Below are 19,618 nucleotides of genomic sequence, written 5' to 3' on the forward strand. Positions count from 1 at the left end.
GCTGAAGGCTGTGCTAAACTGCTGAGCCACTCGGGATGCCCCTATATGGGGTGATTTTTTAAAATATAGTTTACCTATAGATCTCACCCCATATAGCAGTGATTCCAGGAAGTGAGTTAACCTACCAAAATGACATGATTAGAACTTGGCAAAGCTGGAATTCAGCCCAGGGCTTTCCTACTCCGTGGCCCATGTCTCCACCGTGCCATACAGCCCAAACTGGTGTCATTCCTAACATGTGTTTATAGTTATGTGCTCATCATGCTTAATAACTCTCATGGTATCCTTTTTCATGTGATTAAGCTTAATTTACCATTTATTCTTTCTTAAATCATTAGGCCGTGCCTTGGGGAAAAAAAATTAAACTGTGTAACTAACCGAATCAATGTTCATAAAAAGCAACAAAATGAATGGCTTCTATAAAGTTTTTTCTTCCAGGATAGGCCCAAAAGATCACAGTAATAGTAGACAATAAAACAGCAACAACCAAAAACCTCTGCTCACCTAATCAGGCCTCGGTACATAATATATTCACACCATCTGTCTTGATCTGTGCTGTCAATATCCTAAATAAAGAACAGAGGAGATAATGTTTAAAGCATGAAAAACAATGCTCTATTCTGAATTGCCAAGAAAATGTGTGAACGACAGTAATAAATATGCTTTCGTGCACGCTGTTTTCTCTGTCTCACTCCTAATGATCCGTTGAGGCCCAAATTATCTATTCATTTTACAGATATTTCTGGAGCCCCTCATAGGTGCCCATCTAGGTAGGCCCTGTACTAGGTGCTGGCGGTACATGATGAAGGTGAGCTACAGGCAAGGTCAGGCAGGTGAATCAGCAGCACAGTCGCTGGCTCCCTGCGGCTTTCCAAGTCTTTCACGCAGAGCAGAATTTACCGCACCCTCATCGGTCATGCTATGCAGTACTTTGTACACACCAGCTACACCGTTCTGTTGTTATTTGTGTCTGGGTCTCCCCCCTCCCCTTTCTGAGCCGAGGAACTCTTAATCACGTTGGCTCCCTGGTACTTAGCATGAAGCCTGGCATTCGGCAGGAGCTCAATCTGAGTTTGTTAAATTGAATCATTGGAAATAAACACATTTGGGGAGTAATCATGAGCCTTTTTGATGTTGAAAGCTTAAGACCAATGTTATTTTTCATCAGAGAAGCAGAACATAAACATATTCTTTTTCTGTGATGTGCTGGGAAAACTCTAGATATGGAGCTTTTATGCTAAAGAAATTTCTAGCTTCTTCTTTTTAAAGATTCCTATAAATATAAAATATACCTGCCTCCTGATCATTTCTCAATTTTACTATTTACTTAAATTTAACTTAAAACATGTTTTTAAATCACTAAAAGAAAACACAATTTATTGTCTATTCATTTTTTTCATAAGCTTAGAGGTGAACACATAGACATAGATGCTTGTTGATCTTTACTATTGCTTATATATCACACTCACATATGCACGTATGCATGCCTTTGCATACATGGGAAAAAATGATAATGCATTTTTAAAATTAAATCTTAATATATGAATGACGAAAAGCAAATAAATTGAAACAGTACTGTCTGGTTTGCCTTGGAAAGAAATAAAAATTTAGTCATTCAGCTGTATATACTGGGAATAATAAACTATGAATATGTTTAACTGTCACGTTTTTTATTAGATTTTAAAAAGATGCTGTCAAATTTTAAGACTGCCGAATTCAAATACTCATTTCCTAAAGAGAAAAATCTGTTCATCCAAGCATTTATGATTAAAACTCCTCTCTGCATTAATAAACTTCCTAATAGAAAAAGCTATATAAGGATCCACTGCCAATCTTGACACAGCTTTTGACTATGATAATGGTAACCAACAGAGGATTAAATAAAAATCAAATAAAATTCCTCTTCCTTAACACCATCCATATCCCTTACACACACACACACTATAAGAATGTAAGAATTCCTTCTCTTATTAGGATGCATTTTTTTTCTTAGACTTGCCAAATACTGTCTTGTCTAACATTCTTTTGCACTTTATAGACCATGTACTTACACATTTATCTTATTTGATTTTATGCACACAGCCAGATGCACATAATACCTATATATAGCTACCACTTACCAAGTGCCTCTTACATAGGAGGTTGAGGGCTCTGCAGACATTATCTTAGATTTCTTCCTTATAACCTCCCCCCTGTAATACAGCAGATATGACTACCACCACTTTACAGATGCAGCCATTGAGGCCTGGAAATTTTAAATAACTTGCCCCTAGCTCACACAGCTGGTAAATGTGGCACCGGTTGGGCTAGTGAGACCATATGGGGAGAGAGGCCCGGCTGACAACTAGCACCAAAGCCTCAGACATGTGAATGGGGCCCTCTCACACACACCCAGCCACAGCCACCAGCCGACTGCACAAGTGAACCCAGGCAAGAAGGGAAAACCACCACGCAACCCACGGAATCAAAGGGATCTTAAACCATTGTTGTTCTGAGCCCCTAAGGTTTGAGGTGTTTGTTACACAGCACTAAGTAACTGATACAGCCTCTGTGACTCCACACTCGCCAGGATTGCCTTTTATTCTTCTGACCTCTCCGTAATCTCTCTTCTGAGATCATGTCCCTTGGCTTCCCTCACCATCACCCCCACAATAGCCACATTAAATGCAGTCTTATCAGAGGTTTTCTTTGGCCTTCCTTCTATTCTTCTCTAACTTAGTGGCAGTGTCATCCACTTCCATGGTTTCCATGATCGCTTACATGGTGGCAGCTCCTTAACCTATATTTCTAGTCCTGACTGCCCTCCTCAGTTCCAAATCTGTCCATCCAGCTGCCTGTTGGATGTTTCCATCAATACCCAACAGGTGCCTTGACTCAGCCAAGGGCTAAACTCATGGTCACCTTTGCAAAACTCTTCTTCCTTCAGTGTTCTCTTTATTTTTTTTTTTTTAAGATTTCGTTTATTTATTCATGAGAGACACAGAAAGAGAAGCAGAGACACAGGCAGAGGAAGAAGCAGACTTCCTGCGGGGAGAGCCCGATGCAAAACTCAATCCCAGGACCCCAGGATCATGATCTGAGCCTGAGGCAGACACTCAACCACTGAGTCACCCAGGTGCCCCGAGTGTTCTCTTTAATAACGTCACCACCATAAGTCCTCTGACCGAAGTCAAAATCAGGAGTCCTCTTAACTTCACTTCTTGTGTTATCCACTGCCACTGAGATTCACTCATTTCCCCAATAGCTGACTGCCTGTCTCCCCAAGTTGTAGCATTTTTAGCTGGGTGTATTTATCGAGATTGCATAATGCACCTCTCGACTTTCGAGACATCCAGGTGTGGCCATGTGACTAAATTCCAGTCAACTAAATGTAAGTACACGTGCTGGAGGTCAGCTTCCTGGAATTTGCCTTTGGAGAGAACTTGCACATGCTCTTGGCCCCTTCTTCATCCCTTCCTCTGCCCGGCCAGCTAGAACATGGTTGCTGCCATCGTGGGCCATGAGGCACACTGGGGAACGGAGGCCTTGTAAAGTGAAGCCACACGATAGAAGGAGCACCTTCCCGACACCGTGGAGTCGGTACTGGATCACCGGCCCAGGCTTTTACGTAAAGAAATACATCTCTCTCCTATGTAAGCCACAGTAGCAACCCTCATCCCATCATGCTCTTTCTCATCTGTCTTTCCAAACCCTTGGTAAGATGGGTAAGCCTTTTTCTCTGCCAATACCTCAAGACATGAAACTCCAAACAAAATGTAAAGGACCAAGAAATCGACATAGACATCTACATCTATATTACAATTATATTTCTCATTATAAATTAATGCATTTAGCATTCCAGTGTACATAGATCTGCCTCAAGGATTTGATTTGTGTGTCAGCTCCCCACTGCGTGATCGTCTCTGGGGACACTGACAAATTGAGGTCTTAGACCCAAACAGGTAAGGACCAATGCAGTTAGTGAGGCCCTATAGGATGGATTCGCCAGCCTCCCTGTATATTTCAGTCTATCTTTTACTCTCAACGTCATAATTAAGTTGCATAAGGTAGCACATTATATTTCCTAAACACAGCTACGATAACCCATTCTCCATATGTTAGTCTTATAACGTGACTTTGATACTCCTCCCATGGAGAGATGGGATTTCTGTTTCTCCCACGTGAACGTGAGCTGGCTTCACACGACAGCAGAGGTCACACTGTGGAGCTCACAAGGCTAGGTCATACAAGGCAATACAACTTCTTCCTGGTTCTCTCTGGGACACACGCTGAGAGCCCAGCCATCTGCAGGGAGGAAGCCCAAGTTAGCCCATGGAGAGAAACCAAAGCCCCAACTGAGCTCCTGGTCAACAGCCAGCACCAACTTGCCACCTGCGAGGCATCTGCAAAGTGGCTCCCCCAGTCCCCAGTTCAGCCACCCAGCTGTGCAGAGAGGAGCTACCCCCTCCCAGCCCTTGTCCAAACTGCAGATCCATGAGCATCTGAGGACTGCTGTTGTTTAAAGCCGGTAGGTGTCTTGGATTTTTATGCAACAGTCTATAATCAAAATACATACTAGATTGTTGCACTGGGCTTTTTTTTTTTTAACATGAAGAAGCATTTTACTTTAAGAAATCAGAAATCCTATTAAGATTGTGTTACCTTCACATCGCCGTGTTCAGTGAGCTGCACATAATCTCTGGAACCGGGCGCTGAAGTGATATATCCCAGGAATATCACTTGATTGGAGCTACTTTTCAGTAGTTTTGAAACAGCGATTGCCTGAAGTTTCCTGTCAAGGTCATCTCTAAAATGCAAAAACGTACCTCTTTATTGTATTTGCAAGACAATTTTATTTTTAAAGATTTTGTTTATTTATTCATGAGGGACACAGAGAGGCAGAGACACAGACAGAGAGAGAAGCAGACTCCATTCAGGGAGCCTGATGCGGGACTCGATCCAGGAACTTTGGGATCATGCAGGTGCTCAACCACTGAGCCACCCAAGCATCCCTGCAAGACAATTTTTAAAAAGTGCCAGGTGTGTAAGTTCCCCCCAGATATCTGCAAACAGTATACAAACTCCGAGTGATTCCTACTTGGCTAAATGACTCAATGTTACGTGAATGAACAAGTCAGAGATACGGTGCTCCAGCTGGGTAGGTTGACAAAATCTGTACTAAGAACATGATCTCCCCGCCCCCCGCACACACCCCCCCCCCCCCCCCCCCCGCTAATCGGTTGAAATCAAGTTGATTTAAATATCTATTCCAAAACAGCATTTGCTCAACTTTTTGTCAGAAGAGATCACACCAGTAATCTGAGACCTGATTACAGGTCACCAGTATTACAGCTAAAGACTAGTGGGCAAAATAATAATAATAGTAATAAAATAAAATTTTAAGTACTGGTAAGAGCAAAGATCCTGTGTTCATGGAGCACCCCCGGCTTATGTGACCTACTCAGCTCCATCAACCAAACAGTTCTAAAAGCCACCCTGGCTCTCCTGGTCAAAGGCTGGCCTAACATGATGCTTTAATTAGGCTAAGCGCCATAGGTGTGTAACTGAGATAATCAGGTAGGTACATCATGCTTTTGAGGGGTTTACTGTCAGTCTGTTTAGGAGAAAAATAGAGATATCATATTTGACGTGACCCAGCCAGGAAAACTGAAACTACTCTAGGTGTTTCAAACAGGCTGAATTTAATATAGGAAACTGGCTACCTCAAGGATGGGAGGCAAAATAGGAATCAGAGAGGCAACGACAGTTTAGCAACAATGAGAGACCAGTAGGACTTGTGGGGCTAGAGGGACAACAGGGGGAGATGATATTCTCAGAGTCTGCAAGCCAGTCCTGACCGGTGGGAGATGGTGCTTTGGGGGAGGCTGCTTATGTTGCTGGGGCCATCGATGGAGGAGATAGAGCCACGGAGACCCTCAGCTCCTGCCAGAGACAGCAGAGAAAGGAGAGAGAGAGACAATGAGAAGCACCTTATCTTCTCTTCTCCTCCTGCCCTCCATCCAGCCTTGCACTAATGCCTTCCATGGGCTAAACCTCCCCGGAGCCAGGAAGCAACAGACTCTGGGAAACGAGGTTCCCTGTGCTGTTTAGCCAAGAGGGAGACAAGCCAGGAATGCATGAAGAATATGTAGGCAGGAGAACCCACACAGGCCCTTATAGAGACAGGTAGCTAATAATGACTGAAGTAAAAAACAAAAACAAAACAAAAATGGAAACAAAACCAAAACAATGACAAAGGCCGAGCGATAAGGCCAAGAACTGAGAAGACTGGAGAAACCTCGCTGAGGTAGGATCCGGCCAGGACCAAGCTTAGATGAGAATGCAGACAGCTGAGTACTATTAAAAGATGTCATAAGAAATAGAAGGGCGAAGGGTGAAAAGAGCGACCATTTGTTAAACATCTTTGATACTGAATATTCACGAGAACTGAGAGGCAGGCATTAGCTCTAGTTTTAAATTAGCTCTATTTTTAAATTTAAATTTTTAAATGGCTAAGGACCACGCCTATGGTTGTTTCCAACTCCCTGTCTGGATGTGGTCTCAGCCCTTCTCTGTGCCCTGAGAGGCTCACCCCTGCAGATTCCATCTCCTGCTCCCTTTTCTGCTGATTTCCAGTTACGTTTGGCCAATTGGAGGCACCAGCAAGAGATAAAAAGGGGGGGGGGGAGAGAAGTTTGGGTACTTCTTCCCCAGAGCTGCATTCTTTCTGCCTGGTGGCCACTCTTCCCGACTAGTATTGCTTGCCTGTTGACCCTTCCAACATCTTGGTCAGTAGTCTCTTAAGTAGGTCTGCAGTGAATTGTGTTCCTTCTGATACACATGACTGAGATTCAAATCTGGCCAAGAGAACTGCAAGGTCACTGTACATAGAGATAGTGCTTTTATGCAAATGTATTTTAGCGATATATTATTGGAAAATAATCTATGAATTTGGCTTCACATTTTCTCAGGTGATAAATTTCATCCAGTGATAATAATAAAAATAAATAATGTAATAGGGGTGCCCAGCGGGCTCAGTTGAAGGAGCATGCGGCTCTTGATCTCCGGGTCATGAGTTTGAGCCATGTTAGTATAGAGATTACTTAAATAATTTTTTTAAAAGATGTTACTTATTTATTCATGAGAGACAGAGAGAGAGAGAGGCAGAGACACAAGCAGAGGGAGAAGCAGGCTCCACGCAGGGAACCCCATGCAGGACTCTATCCCCAGACCCCAGGATCACGCCCTGAGCAGAAGGCAGACATTCAACCGCTGTACCCCCAGGTGTCCCAAATAAATATTTTTTTTAAATGAAAAAAATAGTATATGTTTGAGTATAAGGAGAAGAAAGAGGGAGGGGGTAGGGGGAAGGCACACCAGAGAGAGAACACATTTTATATTTTCTTTATCTGTTAGTATTTGATCGGCCCAATAACCCTATCATGTGGGCTGGAAAAAATTTTATCCAATTCAGAAACAAGAGGACTGGAACTCACTGAGATGATCTTACTGCAGAGCCAAAATTATAACTACACAGTACAGGTTCTGCACTCTCTCTTCTTTGTATATTTATGATGTTACAGGGGGAAAAAAAGTGGTGATTAACTGGTGGCTCAGTTAATTATAGAAAATAACATTAATTTTAGTTACGGTGTATACCTAAATGCTTCTAAGGAATGCTGCTATTTCCTATTTATTGGTTGTAAAGAGATATTTGTGTAGTCGGTAATTTAAAAAATCTTGTTGAATCAGCTAATAACATGCATAAGCATTCCATAATTCACTCCTAATGTGACTTCGTATTTGTATGCCATAATCACTAGAAAATGAAATCTCTAAATATTTATTCACGGTGGGAATTTTTTATCTGACACTGTAGAACACAAAGGCAAATGGAAGCCCGTTAACGGTGGCTTCGCAAATTATTCAAACGCCGAACTTCTTCATGTCACCTGCTGGAAGGCCACAGGGTCCACGGACGGGGCCTCTCCAGAGCTGTGGCTCGAAGGGGAAAGACTGCACCTCGCTCTGCGCCTGGGACACGGCACAGGTGTGATCTGTGTTTGCTGAATGAATTCTCTTTTAAGCTGCCCAACAGACCTTACGTTTAGGGTTATCTGATTTGGTTTTATAATCACGAGCAGGATTAAATGAGCACTTACTGTATTCGTGCACCTTGCACGAGATGATAATATCCCACTTAATTCTCACAATGAACCCATATGAAATAGGATTATTAAAAAAAAAAGAAGAAGAAGAAATAGGATTATTGCTCCTGATTTACAAGTGAGAAAACAGAAGCCGAAGGCAACCCAGGGAAGGATATACCTTCACCTAAGACTGAGATCAGCTTGTCTGATTCCAGGTTCTGGAATGCCACGCTCTTAACCACTCAGCTACACTGCTAGCTACATCTCCCCAGTGAGTGTCAGCTAGCACTGTTACTACTGTGGTCACCGCAAGTACGTACGTATGCAGGCGTGTATGCACGCGGGCATGCATAGGTGTGTGCGTGTATTATTAAACCAAGTGAATGAGTGAGAACACCTGAAAGGCGTGGTGTTGATTACAGAGACTTAAAAATGTGGTTCATAGAAAGTTAGAAAAGGTAATCCTTCCCCTCCTCTTTTCCAAGCACATTCTGAGGGCTATCTTTAGTCTCTTTTAAGTCTATTCTTTACATTTTGGAGGTTGGAAGGAGTTGAAGAGGCGGGGGCAGGGAAGCAAAGGAAAAACAGGAAGGGGTATATTGAGCTGTTTCTTAGGTTAAGACCTTGCAACTTCACACATAAAAATGCCTATTTTTTAAAAAGCCAAACCCAATGCAATGTAAGGTCAGTGGAATGGGTTGTGAATGTCTGTCATTGCTACATGAAAATTACTGAGAGAAACAGAGGCATTTCTCTAAACAGCTTTTGAAAGAGATATGGCCCTTCAGTATCACCTGTCCTCTAAACACACTGCTCGGGGCACCTGGGGGCTCAGCGGTTGAGCATCTGCCTTTGGCTGTGATTCCAGATTCCCGGGATCGAGTCCCACATCAGGCTCCTTGCAGGGAGCCTGCTTCTCCTCCCTCTGCCTGTGTGTCTGTCTCTTTCTCTGTGTGTCTCTCATGAATAAATAAATAAAATCTTAAAAAAAAATTAATAAACACCCTTTTCATTTCTAGGGAAACTAGCAAGGGTGCGGTGAGCGAATGGTTCACGTAATTACATTTGGATGGTTTATGTTACTAAGCTCTGACTTAGTTCAGAAAATATTCAAGTATGCCTTCACCGATCCGCGTAATGCTGTGAGACAATGGGAAAATCAGGGTAGCAGACACATTCGCTTTGTTTCGGTGAAACGTAACAGTATAGTGGTGGGGTTCCACCGCCCTGTATGTAACTTTAAAGCTCTGTGGCCTCTTGGCATTAACATGGACAGGACGTCTATGCCCTGTTTTATAGCACTTAGGTTAGTGTTTTCTTTTTTTCTTTTTTTTTAGGTTAGTGTTTTCAATTGTCACAGAATGTCTACTATGGCAGAGTATAAATTACGTGACTTTATCTTTTATGATCTACGGTTGGCATCATTCATGATTTATTCAGTATGAAGTCCCTGGTTGTAAATGTCCTTTGGGGATAAAGCTCATTCCTTATTCCTCATGTCTAAGGACAACTTGCTTAGAAAACCACGTCTGAAAAGAAAGAAAAGAAAAGAAAAGAAAAGAAAAGAAAAGAAAAGAAAAGAAAAGAAAACCACATCTGGGGATGCCTGGGTGGCTCAGTGGTTGAGCATCTGTCTTTGGCTCAGGTTGTGATCCTGGAGTCCCAGGATCGAGTCCCGCGTCAGGTTCCCCGCATGGAGCCTGCTTCTCCCTCTGCCTGTGTCTCTGCCTCTCTCTCTGAGTCTCTCATGAACAAATAAATAAAATCTGAAAGAAAGAAAGAAAGAAAGAAAGAAAGAAAGAAAGAAAGAAAGAAAGAAAGAAAGAAAGAAAGAAACTATGTCTGGTCTCTCTCGCCTTTTGCTTTTTGGGCGGACTTTCCTAACTAGTTGAGTTTGGCAGAATTAACTGGGCATGCTCGTCTCAAACCTTGCCTCTCTCTTCTCCTTGGAACCTGCCAGTTTGCACACAGGGGGCTTCTGGCATTTTCCCTCTACCAAGGGGGCAGTTTGACAGCGCAGACCTTGCCCCTGCTGGTAGGTCTGCTGCTCTGGGGGAGTTTCATGTGTTGCTGGTGGATGTGTTCATGCATACAACAGTTTGCATGGTTGGCGGATGTATTAAATGCAGGTCCATGTGGACACACTTAAGCCATATCACCCACATAGGTTTATCAGAATTAAGAGATATTTTGATCTCCCTGCCAGATTCCCCTGCTTAACCATCAGTGGACTGTGAAGACATGAGGGCAAAGGGAGTATCAGTTAGTCCCCTCAAATCCCAACGGTAATAATCCTGTAGGAGAAGGATATCTCATTTTTCTGTAGTCTGGCTTAGCATGCGGTCCCAAGTGTGAGCTGGCTCTGTGTTGGGTCTGCCCAATGCCTTGCTGCATGACGCTGCTGGGAAAGCCATCTAACCTCCCTCAGTCTAGAATCTTTATCTGAAAAATGGGGCTATAATGGTACTAACTCTGTACAGTAATGCACTTAGCACAGCACCTGCTTGGCCACTGCTGGCTAACACGGCCATCGTTGTTGGCCTGTATCATCCTCTAAGGGCCTCCTGCATCTCAAAGGTTTCTATGCCTTATTTTTAAAACCAGCTACACAACTGGGGCGACTGGGGCGGTTAAGCATCTACCTTCAGCTCAAGTCATGATCCTGGGGTCCTGGGATCAAGTCCAGCTCCCTGCTCAGTGGGGAGTCTGCTTCTCCCTCTGCCTCTGCCCCTCACCTCTGCTTGTTCTCTCTCTCTCTTTCTCTCTCTCTCTCTCTCTCTCTCCAATAAATAAAATCTTAAAACACACACACACACACACCAAAAACCCAGCTACATAAGGAAAAATACTTTGGGAGAAAAAAAGAAAGGTCAATGCATGGAAATCCAAGTAATATATTAGTGATATTTCTTGGCTTCGTGTACTATTAGAAAGATGAAAGAAACCCACTCATGATTCCCAAAGTGTGTCACCACAAAATCCAGCAGTTTGTCCGCGATGCTAACAGTCAGTGTTATGGCTGGTGCGATCTCGCCCTCTGGTGACGGGAGAAGGTGATGCTCTGACTTCACAATCGGGTATCGTGACAAAACCATAATCCTGCATTGGAACGAAAAGAAACACGTGCATCAGGGTCGGTCCCTTTTATACCATGGAGACAGGACTAAGCACATGTGTTAAAAACAAAACAACACAAAACACCCGATGTGTTGCCATGCAGGCAAACCACCGAGGGGCACCGAGCGAGCGGCACTAACGTGCATCAGCTCGACAGGGCGACAAATCTGCTATTTGGCGTGTCTCTCTGTGTCGCTAAGCACAACGCCATCAACTCTGTTTCAATAAATGCTCTGGAGACACAAAAAGGGTAGAATTGGTAATAGCACGAAATCCATTTTCCTCGCATTGTTACTCTGGCAACGTGTTTGTGTAAACCATTCTAATCTTGATCAACCCATTTAGGAATGTTCGATCTTGCCAGCAAGAGCTCGGAGTAACAATTTACAGGATCAGAAATTGCCACCTGCCCAGTAGGATACACACACCGTGTCCTATCCGCCCCCCCCCCCCCCCCCACCGAGTCGAGAGCTACATATTCGGAAAGGATGAGCCGAGCTCAGGCCCGAGCCTGTGCTGCTCCTGGGCCGCGGGGGGCCTCCCCCCGGCGGGAGCGTCTCTACTGTGAGGCCACCGCGACCTACACACGCATCCAGCATCCACACCTCGCCTGGCCCTCCGGGCTGCCCGCACTCCTCCCGGGCCTCACCTGACTCTCCAGAGGCTTCTCAAGTTGGCCCAATCGGGCTCCCCTGCCTGGTGGTTCCCTTCCCATTAAGGGGCATCATCTCTACCAGGTGTTCAGGTGAAAAAGGTAGATGCTGCCCTTGTGCCTTCGCGGCCCCGACACCTAAAGCCTCAGTAAGTCCCATCAGCTCTGCTCCTAAGGAGTTCCTGAGTCGGCCCCCTTCTGTCCACGTCCCCGGCTCCACTGTCACCTCTCACCTGTGCCAGCGCATCCATCTCATCACCTGTCTTCCCGCTCGCTCCCACTCTTGCCCCCCACACGCTGTTCCAGGAACAGCCCGAATGGTCTTTTAAAAATGTAAATCGGGGGGCACCTGGGTGGCTCAGTGGCTGAGCATCTGCTTTTGGTTCAAGTTATGAACCTGGATTCCCGGGATCGAGTCCCGCATGGGGCTCCCCGACAGGGAGCCTGCTTCTCCCTCTGCCTGTGTCTCGGCCTCTGTGTGCGTGTGTGTGTGTGTGTGTGTGTGTCTCATGAATAAACAAATAAAATCTTTAAAATTAATAATAATAGGGGGGATCCCTGGGTGGCTCAGCGGTTTAGCACCTGCCTTTGGCCCAGGGCACGGTCCCGGAGACCCTGGATTGAGTCCCGCGTTGGGCTTCCTGCAGGGAGCCTGCTTCTCCCTCTGCCTGTGTCTCTGCCTCTCTCTCTCTATGTCTATCATAAATAAATAAATAAATAAATAAATCTTTAAAAAATAAATAAATAAAAATAAAATTAATAATAATAGGGCAGCCCTGGTGGCTCAGCGGTTTAGCGCCACCTTCAGCCCAGGGTGTGATCCTGGAGACCCCTGATCGAGCCCCACATCAGGCTCCCTGCGTGGAGCCTGCTTCTCCCTCTGCCTGTGTCTCTGCCTCTCTCTCTCTGTCTCTCTCATGAATAAATAAATAAATACTCTTTTAAAAAATAATAATAAAATAAAATGTAAATCAGATCAGATGGCTCCTACCTAAAAACCAGCCAGTGGTTTCCCATCAGAACTGAAGTCCTCAGTTCTCGGGCGTGGACTAGGTGGCTCTCTAAGATTAGGGACCCACCCTCTACCTCATTTCTCACCAGCTCCCCCTCAGCGCCCCTCTTCAGGCCCAACAAACCTGATCCCTTGAGTCTTTACACGGGCGGGTCCCCCCTCTTCCCAAGGCTGGATCCTGGGTCCTCATGGCAGGGTCTTCTCACAGAGACCTTCCTGACTGTCCCCCTGCCCCTCCTCCCCAGTCGCTTTCCTTTTCCATGTAGTGCTTATCATGATCTCAAACTCTTCCGTATTTCCATGCATCCGTGTTTATTTTCTGTTTCTTCACATTAGGAGGTGAGCCCCAGGCAGGCAGCATCAGGCGAGGCACACTTTGTGCTGTAACCTCGGCTCCTACACTGAACGGTTTATAATCCTGAAGAACTGAAAGTATCCAGCAACAGGGACACCTTTCAAACAATCACGGAATATGCATATCTTCTGCACCTGCCCGTCCCCCCCAGGAAGCACCCCGGGGGTGTACTCAGAGGGCTCTGGTATGACAACATCAACTCTCTACTGGACGGAGCCCAGGATGCCTGGTCTTCAGGGCCTTGTTCCCAAGGTTCACTTACCCCCAGGTGTGATCCCTCGTGCTTGGGCCAAAGTCCGTATAGAAACCCAACTTCTCCCCTAGCCACATGGTCAAGTCATTGTTCCCGATATAAGGCTTAGAAGCATCACTCTCCAAAATCGTTATGAAATCTGCACCTATTCAGGAACAGAAATGCACATAGGGATGAGCCACAGCTGTGCAAAAACAAGTAGCAAAACTTTATTCTTAAACCCTTTGCCTTTCCTCATAAATCAAAACAAAACAAAACAAAACCCCAAAGTCGTTTCTAATGAGTCACTCAAGTGAAGTGGATCAAACCTGCGCTACAGAAGGAGTTCCCACCCCCACCCATGTCAAGCGGACTTAAAACACGGGACACCCAGAGGAAATGTAGGAAAGGATAAAATCGTAACTTCTAAATTTTCAAATGCTTTTGAAATCTTTCCCAAAACTTCAAATAAGCACAATCCCTTTGTCAAATACCCAACTGCTGTGCAGGAATAATAGAGTGGTGTGCAACAGCATTTTATTGCTGGGAAAACACCTCCGTGGTGCTGGCACAGAAGTGAGTTTCCTGGTTTCTACAGACCCCGGCCAGATGTGCCTAGGAGGCCTCGGAATCAGGACGGAGGACCATGGAAATTGGTTTGTGGCATTAGAATCGAGAGACCCCCAGCAGTTTCTCAGGAGACATGCTTATCGTTAGGGATAACACGTTTGCGTGTCTTGCTCCACGCTCCACGTAGTTGAGTGAAGAACCAAATACCCACATCTTTTAAAGGATGCTACGTAAGAAGACGAGCGCCCCAGGGCACAGAAACTTAAATACTGGCCCTTAGGCTCTTGAAAGCAATCTGCTTCACAAAAGAGCATCACTCTGACCCACTCTGCCTTTTAATGTGGCTGCTTTCTGGTCTCCAACAGCGGGTCCCCAAGCAATAGAAGCCACCAGCAGGAGGATCTCGAAGAGCAAAGGCATGACAAGAATTCCCTGCAGATACTCAGTATGAGGCTTTGTTCAGAATCGACTGAATTAATTGCTCTCAAAGACAGATGTGGTTATAGAAACGTAATCCTTCTGCAGCTGCCTAACAGAGTAAAGCCTTTTTAAGAGATTAGTTTACGACCCAGCAAACCCTCCTCCTATGACTTATGATCTTGTTCAAAATAAAAACATTAATAGTAGTCTCTCAAAGCCTGGAACTAATTCCAGTAAAAGGCTTACCTGTTTGATTGAGTAATTGAGCCGATCTTTCTAGACTGGACCATCCTTCATTGTCATAACCAAACCTAAAAGGCCAGATGGCGGCAGAGACCTCTGTGGCTGGTGCCTGAGGAGTGGTTTTAATGGTAATTTAAGATGACTGTGAACAATGGCAGTTTACCAAAATTCATATTTCAGCAAAAGAATTTTCTTAGTGAATCTGCCCACATTTAATTCATGAAAATAAGGAGCTGTTTGCTAGGTGATACTGTCATAATAAATCTTCTGTGAACTTCTAGCCAAAGCTTGCAAGTTAGGAGGACTATTTGGAAAGTGAGTGTCTGTAAGCAGCACTGCTTATAAAAAATCAGAAGCAACCTGGCTGTTGTTTCAATAGGAAAAATAGGAAAAGGTATAAATAAATGGTGTGACATACATAAAACAGAATACTACACAGCCCTAATAAGTAAGTTAGGCCTTCATAATCTCCATACAGATTAATTTATAAAGGTGATTTTAAGTAAAAAAAAAAAGTCAGTTGCAAAATATATATGTCAGATGTCATTTAGGTAAAGTCAAAAATAATATAGTCTGGGGCTATATTGTAGGTAGTAACAAGATAAAGAAATGCATGAAAATGATAAGCATCATATTCTGGATGGAGAGGTTCCCCATGCACAGGAGAGGAATGAGATCACAGGGGGATGCACAGAGTCCTTCGTCATAGCTACTAAGCAGTCTGCTGACTCTGAGTCATACATGCTGTTGCTCCGCTACTGTACTGGCAAGGCCGATGCTCAAGGGCACCGCCCCCTTTGAGAGTTTATCTTTTGGGGCCATGGGCTCAGTCAGAGAATCAGGGCCCAACCCTAAACGTCCATCTCAATAAATGCATACCTAACTGATCTATAACAGGGATCCCGAGAAAGAGTTTGGCTACATTAGAAGAAATCCATCTTCACAACCAGAAAAACAACTCAAAGTGGACCATACAAGTTCAGGTTGAGAGAAAGGTAAGTAGCAATCTCTTTGCAACAGAAGGCCACCACACGTAAACAGCTCCCTGTGCTACCCGGCCCAATAAGCTGGGCTTCCCATCCTTACGCAGGAAAGGTCATTCAGTTTAGTGACTGTCATAGAAAGGGAATGGAACCACCAACAGGGATTTCAAGAGGCATGATTACATCCATCAAGCTATCCCCTTTCACATAATTCCATAGCAATAGTCAACTCTGGATTTCTCCGCTTCAAAACCTGTTATTCTCCTGTTCTTTCCTTGTCCGTAAATGCCACCACCTTCCATCCGGTTGCTCAAGCCAAAGGCATAAAAGTCATTCTTGATTCCTTCCTTCTCCGCATCCAGCAACATCTAATCCATCAGCAGATCCTATCAGCTCTACTTTCAGAATACCATTGACTCTGGAACAACAGGGGAGTTAGGGGCCTCCCTGCACAGTTGAAAAATCCACGTGTAACTTCCGATTCCCTGAAACCTTAACTACTAACAGCCTCCTGCTGACTGGAAGCCTTACCAATAACACAACAGGCAATTAACACACATATGTATGATGTACTGTATTCTTACAAAAAAGTACCCTAGACAAAAGAAATGTCATTAAGAACATCACAACGGGGATCCCTGGGTGGCTCCTTTGGTTAAGTCTCTACTTTTGGCTCAGGTCACGATCCCAGATCGTGGGATCGAGTCCCGCATTGGGCTCCCGGCTCAGCAGAGAGTCTGCTTCTCCCTCTGCCTGCCTCTCCCCCTGCTTTTGCTCGCCCTCTCTCTCTCTCTCTCTGACAAATAAATAAATACAATCTAAAAAAAATCATAAGGAACAGAAAACACATTCACAGTGCTATACTAGAGCTATTGATACTATAAATTTACATCATCTGTTTACAAGATGAACTGTGGGTCAGGACGTGTAATGACATTGTTTTATACGTAACAAAACACTGTAGATGTTAAGGTACTACTAGCAGTAGACATCAAAAATGAAAAGATAATGTGAAAAAGCACTTCATATTTACTCGCAGCTATGACAATTCGTGCATTGATAATGAAGCAGCAGCAATATCAATAAGTTTGTTTAATGGTAACCTCGTGTAATCGATACGATTGCTTCACGGTAGCCGAGCCTATACACTAATGAATGAATTGTTATAAAAATTTTATGGCACCCAGTATTACCATCATAGTTATAAGGCAGTATTGCAAACTCTATTACATTTTTTAAAAACATTTCCCTGTAATAATAGACCGACACACGGGTTTTCCAATTATGGGGGTGGGGGCTGGCCCACTGTACTGTATTATAATTCACAGTAGGAAAACGAAGACGTTATTAATTTTATATTAAGATACACTCACCTTATGCCTACATAAGGATAGGCTGTGCCCTTCCATATGAGCCTTGTACACCGTGTTCTATGTGATGAATACCCAGGTGACGGTGCCGATGATGACACAAAGGTCTCACACAGTTCTCGCCGGATAGGTATTAGACGTTCACACAAAGACACACACACACACATACACAACAGATAAATTTATTTAGCGTATGGCATGGTGATTATTCGCAATCCATGAAGTGGAAGCGGATCATCATAAAGGCCTTCATCCTCATTGTCTTCAGGTCAACTAGGCCGAGGAGGAGGAGGAAAAGAAGGGGTGATCTTGCTGTCTCAGGGAAGGTGGAAGCGGTGAAGGAGAAGGAAGGGGAGGCACGAGAGGCAGAGCCATTTAGCATAACTTTCTGGAAAAACATTGTGATTTTTGTCTGTCTTGCTTTTTCATGTCTCTGAAAATGTTTCTAGATGGTACTAATCCTTCTTCCGCCATTTGCTTCCACCACTGCCTTCATCATAGAAGGGTCCATGGCATAAAAGAAGGGAGAAGCAGTCTTGAATAATTAGGCCTTTTCTTCCAGATTATCTAGTGTCAGTTTGTTTTCTGGTGTTGCTCCTTCTAGATCTTCCCCGATGTCTGGCACTGGTGCAGAAACACTCGTCTCCATCAGGTTGTCTTCTGTTCATTCCTCTGGTGTGGTGTCTGTTTGCTCTTAAATCCCTCCAAGATCTGCACCTCAAAACCCTTCAGCCTCCACCTTTTTCCCATTATCCACAATCCCTTTCATGATTCCCTTGATCAGCTCTGTCATAAATCCTGTGAAGTCATGTGCAACATCTGGACACAGTTTACTCCAGCAGGAATTTATTGTCTTGAGCTAGATGGCTTTCACGGCTTTTGCTAAACAATGGCATCTTCAGTGGTATAATCCTTCCAGACTTTCATGAGGTCATATCTGTCGGGGTTCTCCGCCAGAGCATTGACAATCCTTTCACAGAGTGCTGTCTGTGTGTAATGGGACTTAAAGGGCCATATAATCCCTGATGTAGAGGCTGAATCAGAGACGTGTGTCGGGGTAAGAAGACCACTTGGATGCCTTTGTTGTTGAACTCATGGGGTCCTGGGTGGCCAGGGGGTATCATCTCCTATCAAAAGAACTATAAAGGGCCGTCCTTACCAGCAAGGTACTTTCTGACTTCAGGGACAAAGTATCAGTGGAACCATTCCAGAAAAAAGGGTTCTCATTGCCCAGGCCTCCTTGTTGTGCAATCAAAAGACTGGTAGCTGGTGCTTATCCTTTCCCTTCAAGGCTTAGGGTTAGCAGCTTTATAGATAAAAAGTCCCCATCATAAGCGCAGCTGGATTTGCACAAAACAGTGGAGTTAGTGCATCCCTTCCAGTCTTAAATCCTGGTGCCATACTAATAGATGTCCTTTGTGGCCTTACCCCCCCGCCCCGAAAAAAAATAGGACACTTTCACCTGCACTAAAAACCTGTTAAGGCAGATGTCTTTTCTCCTCAGTGATTTCCTTAAGAGTGTCTGGGAACTCTTGGTGGCTCTGGGTGGGCAGACACTACTTCTCCTGTTACCTTGACATTTCTTAAGCCAAACTTTGCTTTTTTTTTTTTTTTTTAAGATTTTATTTGTTTATTCATGAGAGACACACAGAGAGAGAGAGGCAGAGACACAGGCAGAGGGAGAAGCAGGCTCCATGCAGGGAACCCGACGTGGGACTCGATCCCAGGACTCCAGAATCACACCCTGGGCCAAAGGTAGGTGCTAAACCACTGAGCCACCCAGGGGTCCCCCATGCCAAACTTTTCCAAAATTAAATTCTCTAGCTTTAGATCCTTCACCTTCCTTTGGCTTTAAGTTGTTATATAATGATTTTGCTTCTTCTCAAGTCACATTAGCCTAGAGGTTATGCCTTGCTGAGAGCAATCCTGCACCCACACAAAAATTGCATTTTCACTATGAGATAAAAAGGCATTTTGCACAAAGGGCAAGGTTTTTCGCACCTGCTGGTGTGGCTCCAGCGACAGCGTCACGAATTCCCTTTTCTTGGTTTACAGTGGTCCTTACACTGGATTCATTTATCTCAAGATGCTAGTGACTGCAGCTGCAGACCCCAGTGTGTAGCGTATCAGGCAATTCAACTTTTTCTTATGACTTTACTCTGCTTCTTGGGAGCACTTCTAGCATCACTAGTGGCAGTTTGTATGGGTCCCATGGCGTCACTCAAGGTCTAGGTATTGTTTACTATCAAAAAGATTTTACTTATTTACTTATTTGAGAGAGAGCGTGCAAGTGGGGGGTGGGGGGCGGACAAGCAGACTCCTCGCTGAGCCTGACGCAAGGCTCTATCCCATGATTCCGAGATCATGACCTGAGCTGAAATCAAGACTTGAACACTTAACCTGAGCCACCCAGGTGTCCCAAGAGACCACTTTTTACTGTAATAAAAAATTTACTAGAGGGAGGAACTGCTCAGTAGGAGATTAGCATCACACAGGATCTTAAACTGATACAACGCTTGAGCTCACTGCCACAGC

The 19,618-nt window shown here is 44.4% G+C and overlaps 1 protein-coding gene across 1 annotated transcript in view; it reads right to left on the reverse strand.

The window, feature by feature from the left end:
- CWH43 (cell wall biogenesis 43 C-terminal homolog) overlaps window positions 1–19,618 on the reverse strand; it is a 60,599-nt gene that overhangs the window by 11,010 nt on the left and 29,971 nt on the right. The window contains exons 10-14 of the mRNA XM_072749030.1: window positions 14,734–14,839; window positions 13,528–13,663; window positions 11,079–11,228; window positions 4,642–4,786; window positions 505–566 (exon numbers count right to left, since the gene is read on the reverse strand). Of these exons, the coding sequence (XP_072605131.1) occupies window positions 505–566; window positions 4,642–4,786; window positions 11,079–11,228; window positions 13,528–13,663; window positions 14,734–14,839 (599 nt within the window). The remainder of the gene's footprint in view (window positions 1–504; window positions 567–4,641; window positions 4,787–11,078; window positions 11,229–13,527; window positions 13,664–14,733; window positions 14,840–19,618) is intronic.

Source organism: Vulpes vulpes, chromosome 2 (genome assembly GCF_048418805.1).
Source record: "Vulpes vulpes isolate BD-2025 chromosome 2, VulVul3, whole genome shotgun sequence".
Classification (NCBI taxonomy): Eukaryota; Metazoa; Chordata; class Mammalia; order Carnivora; family Canidae; genus Vulpes; species Vulpes vulpes.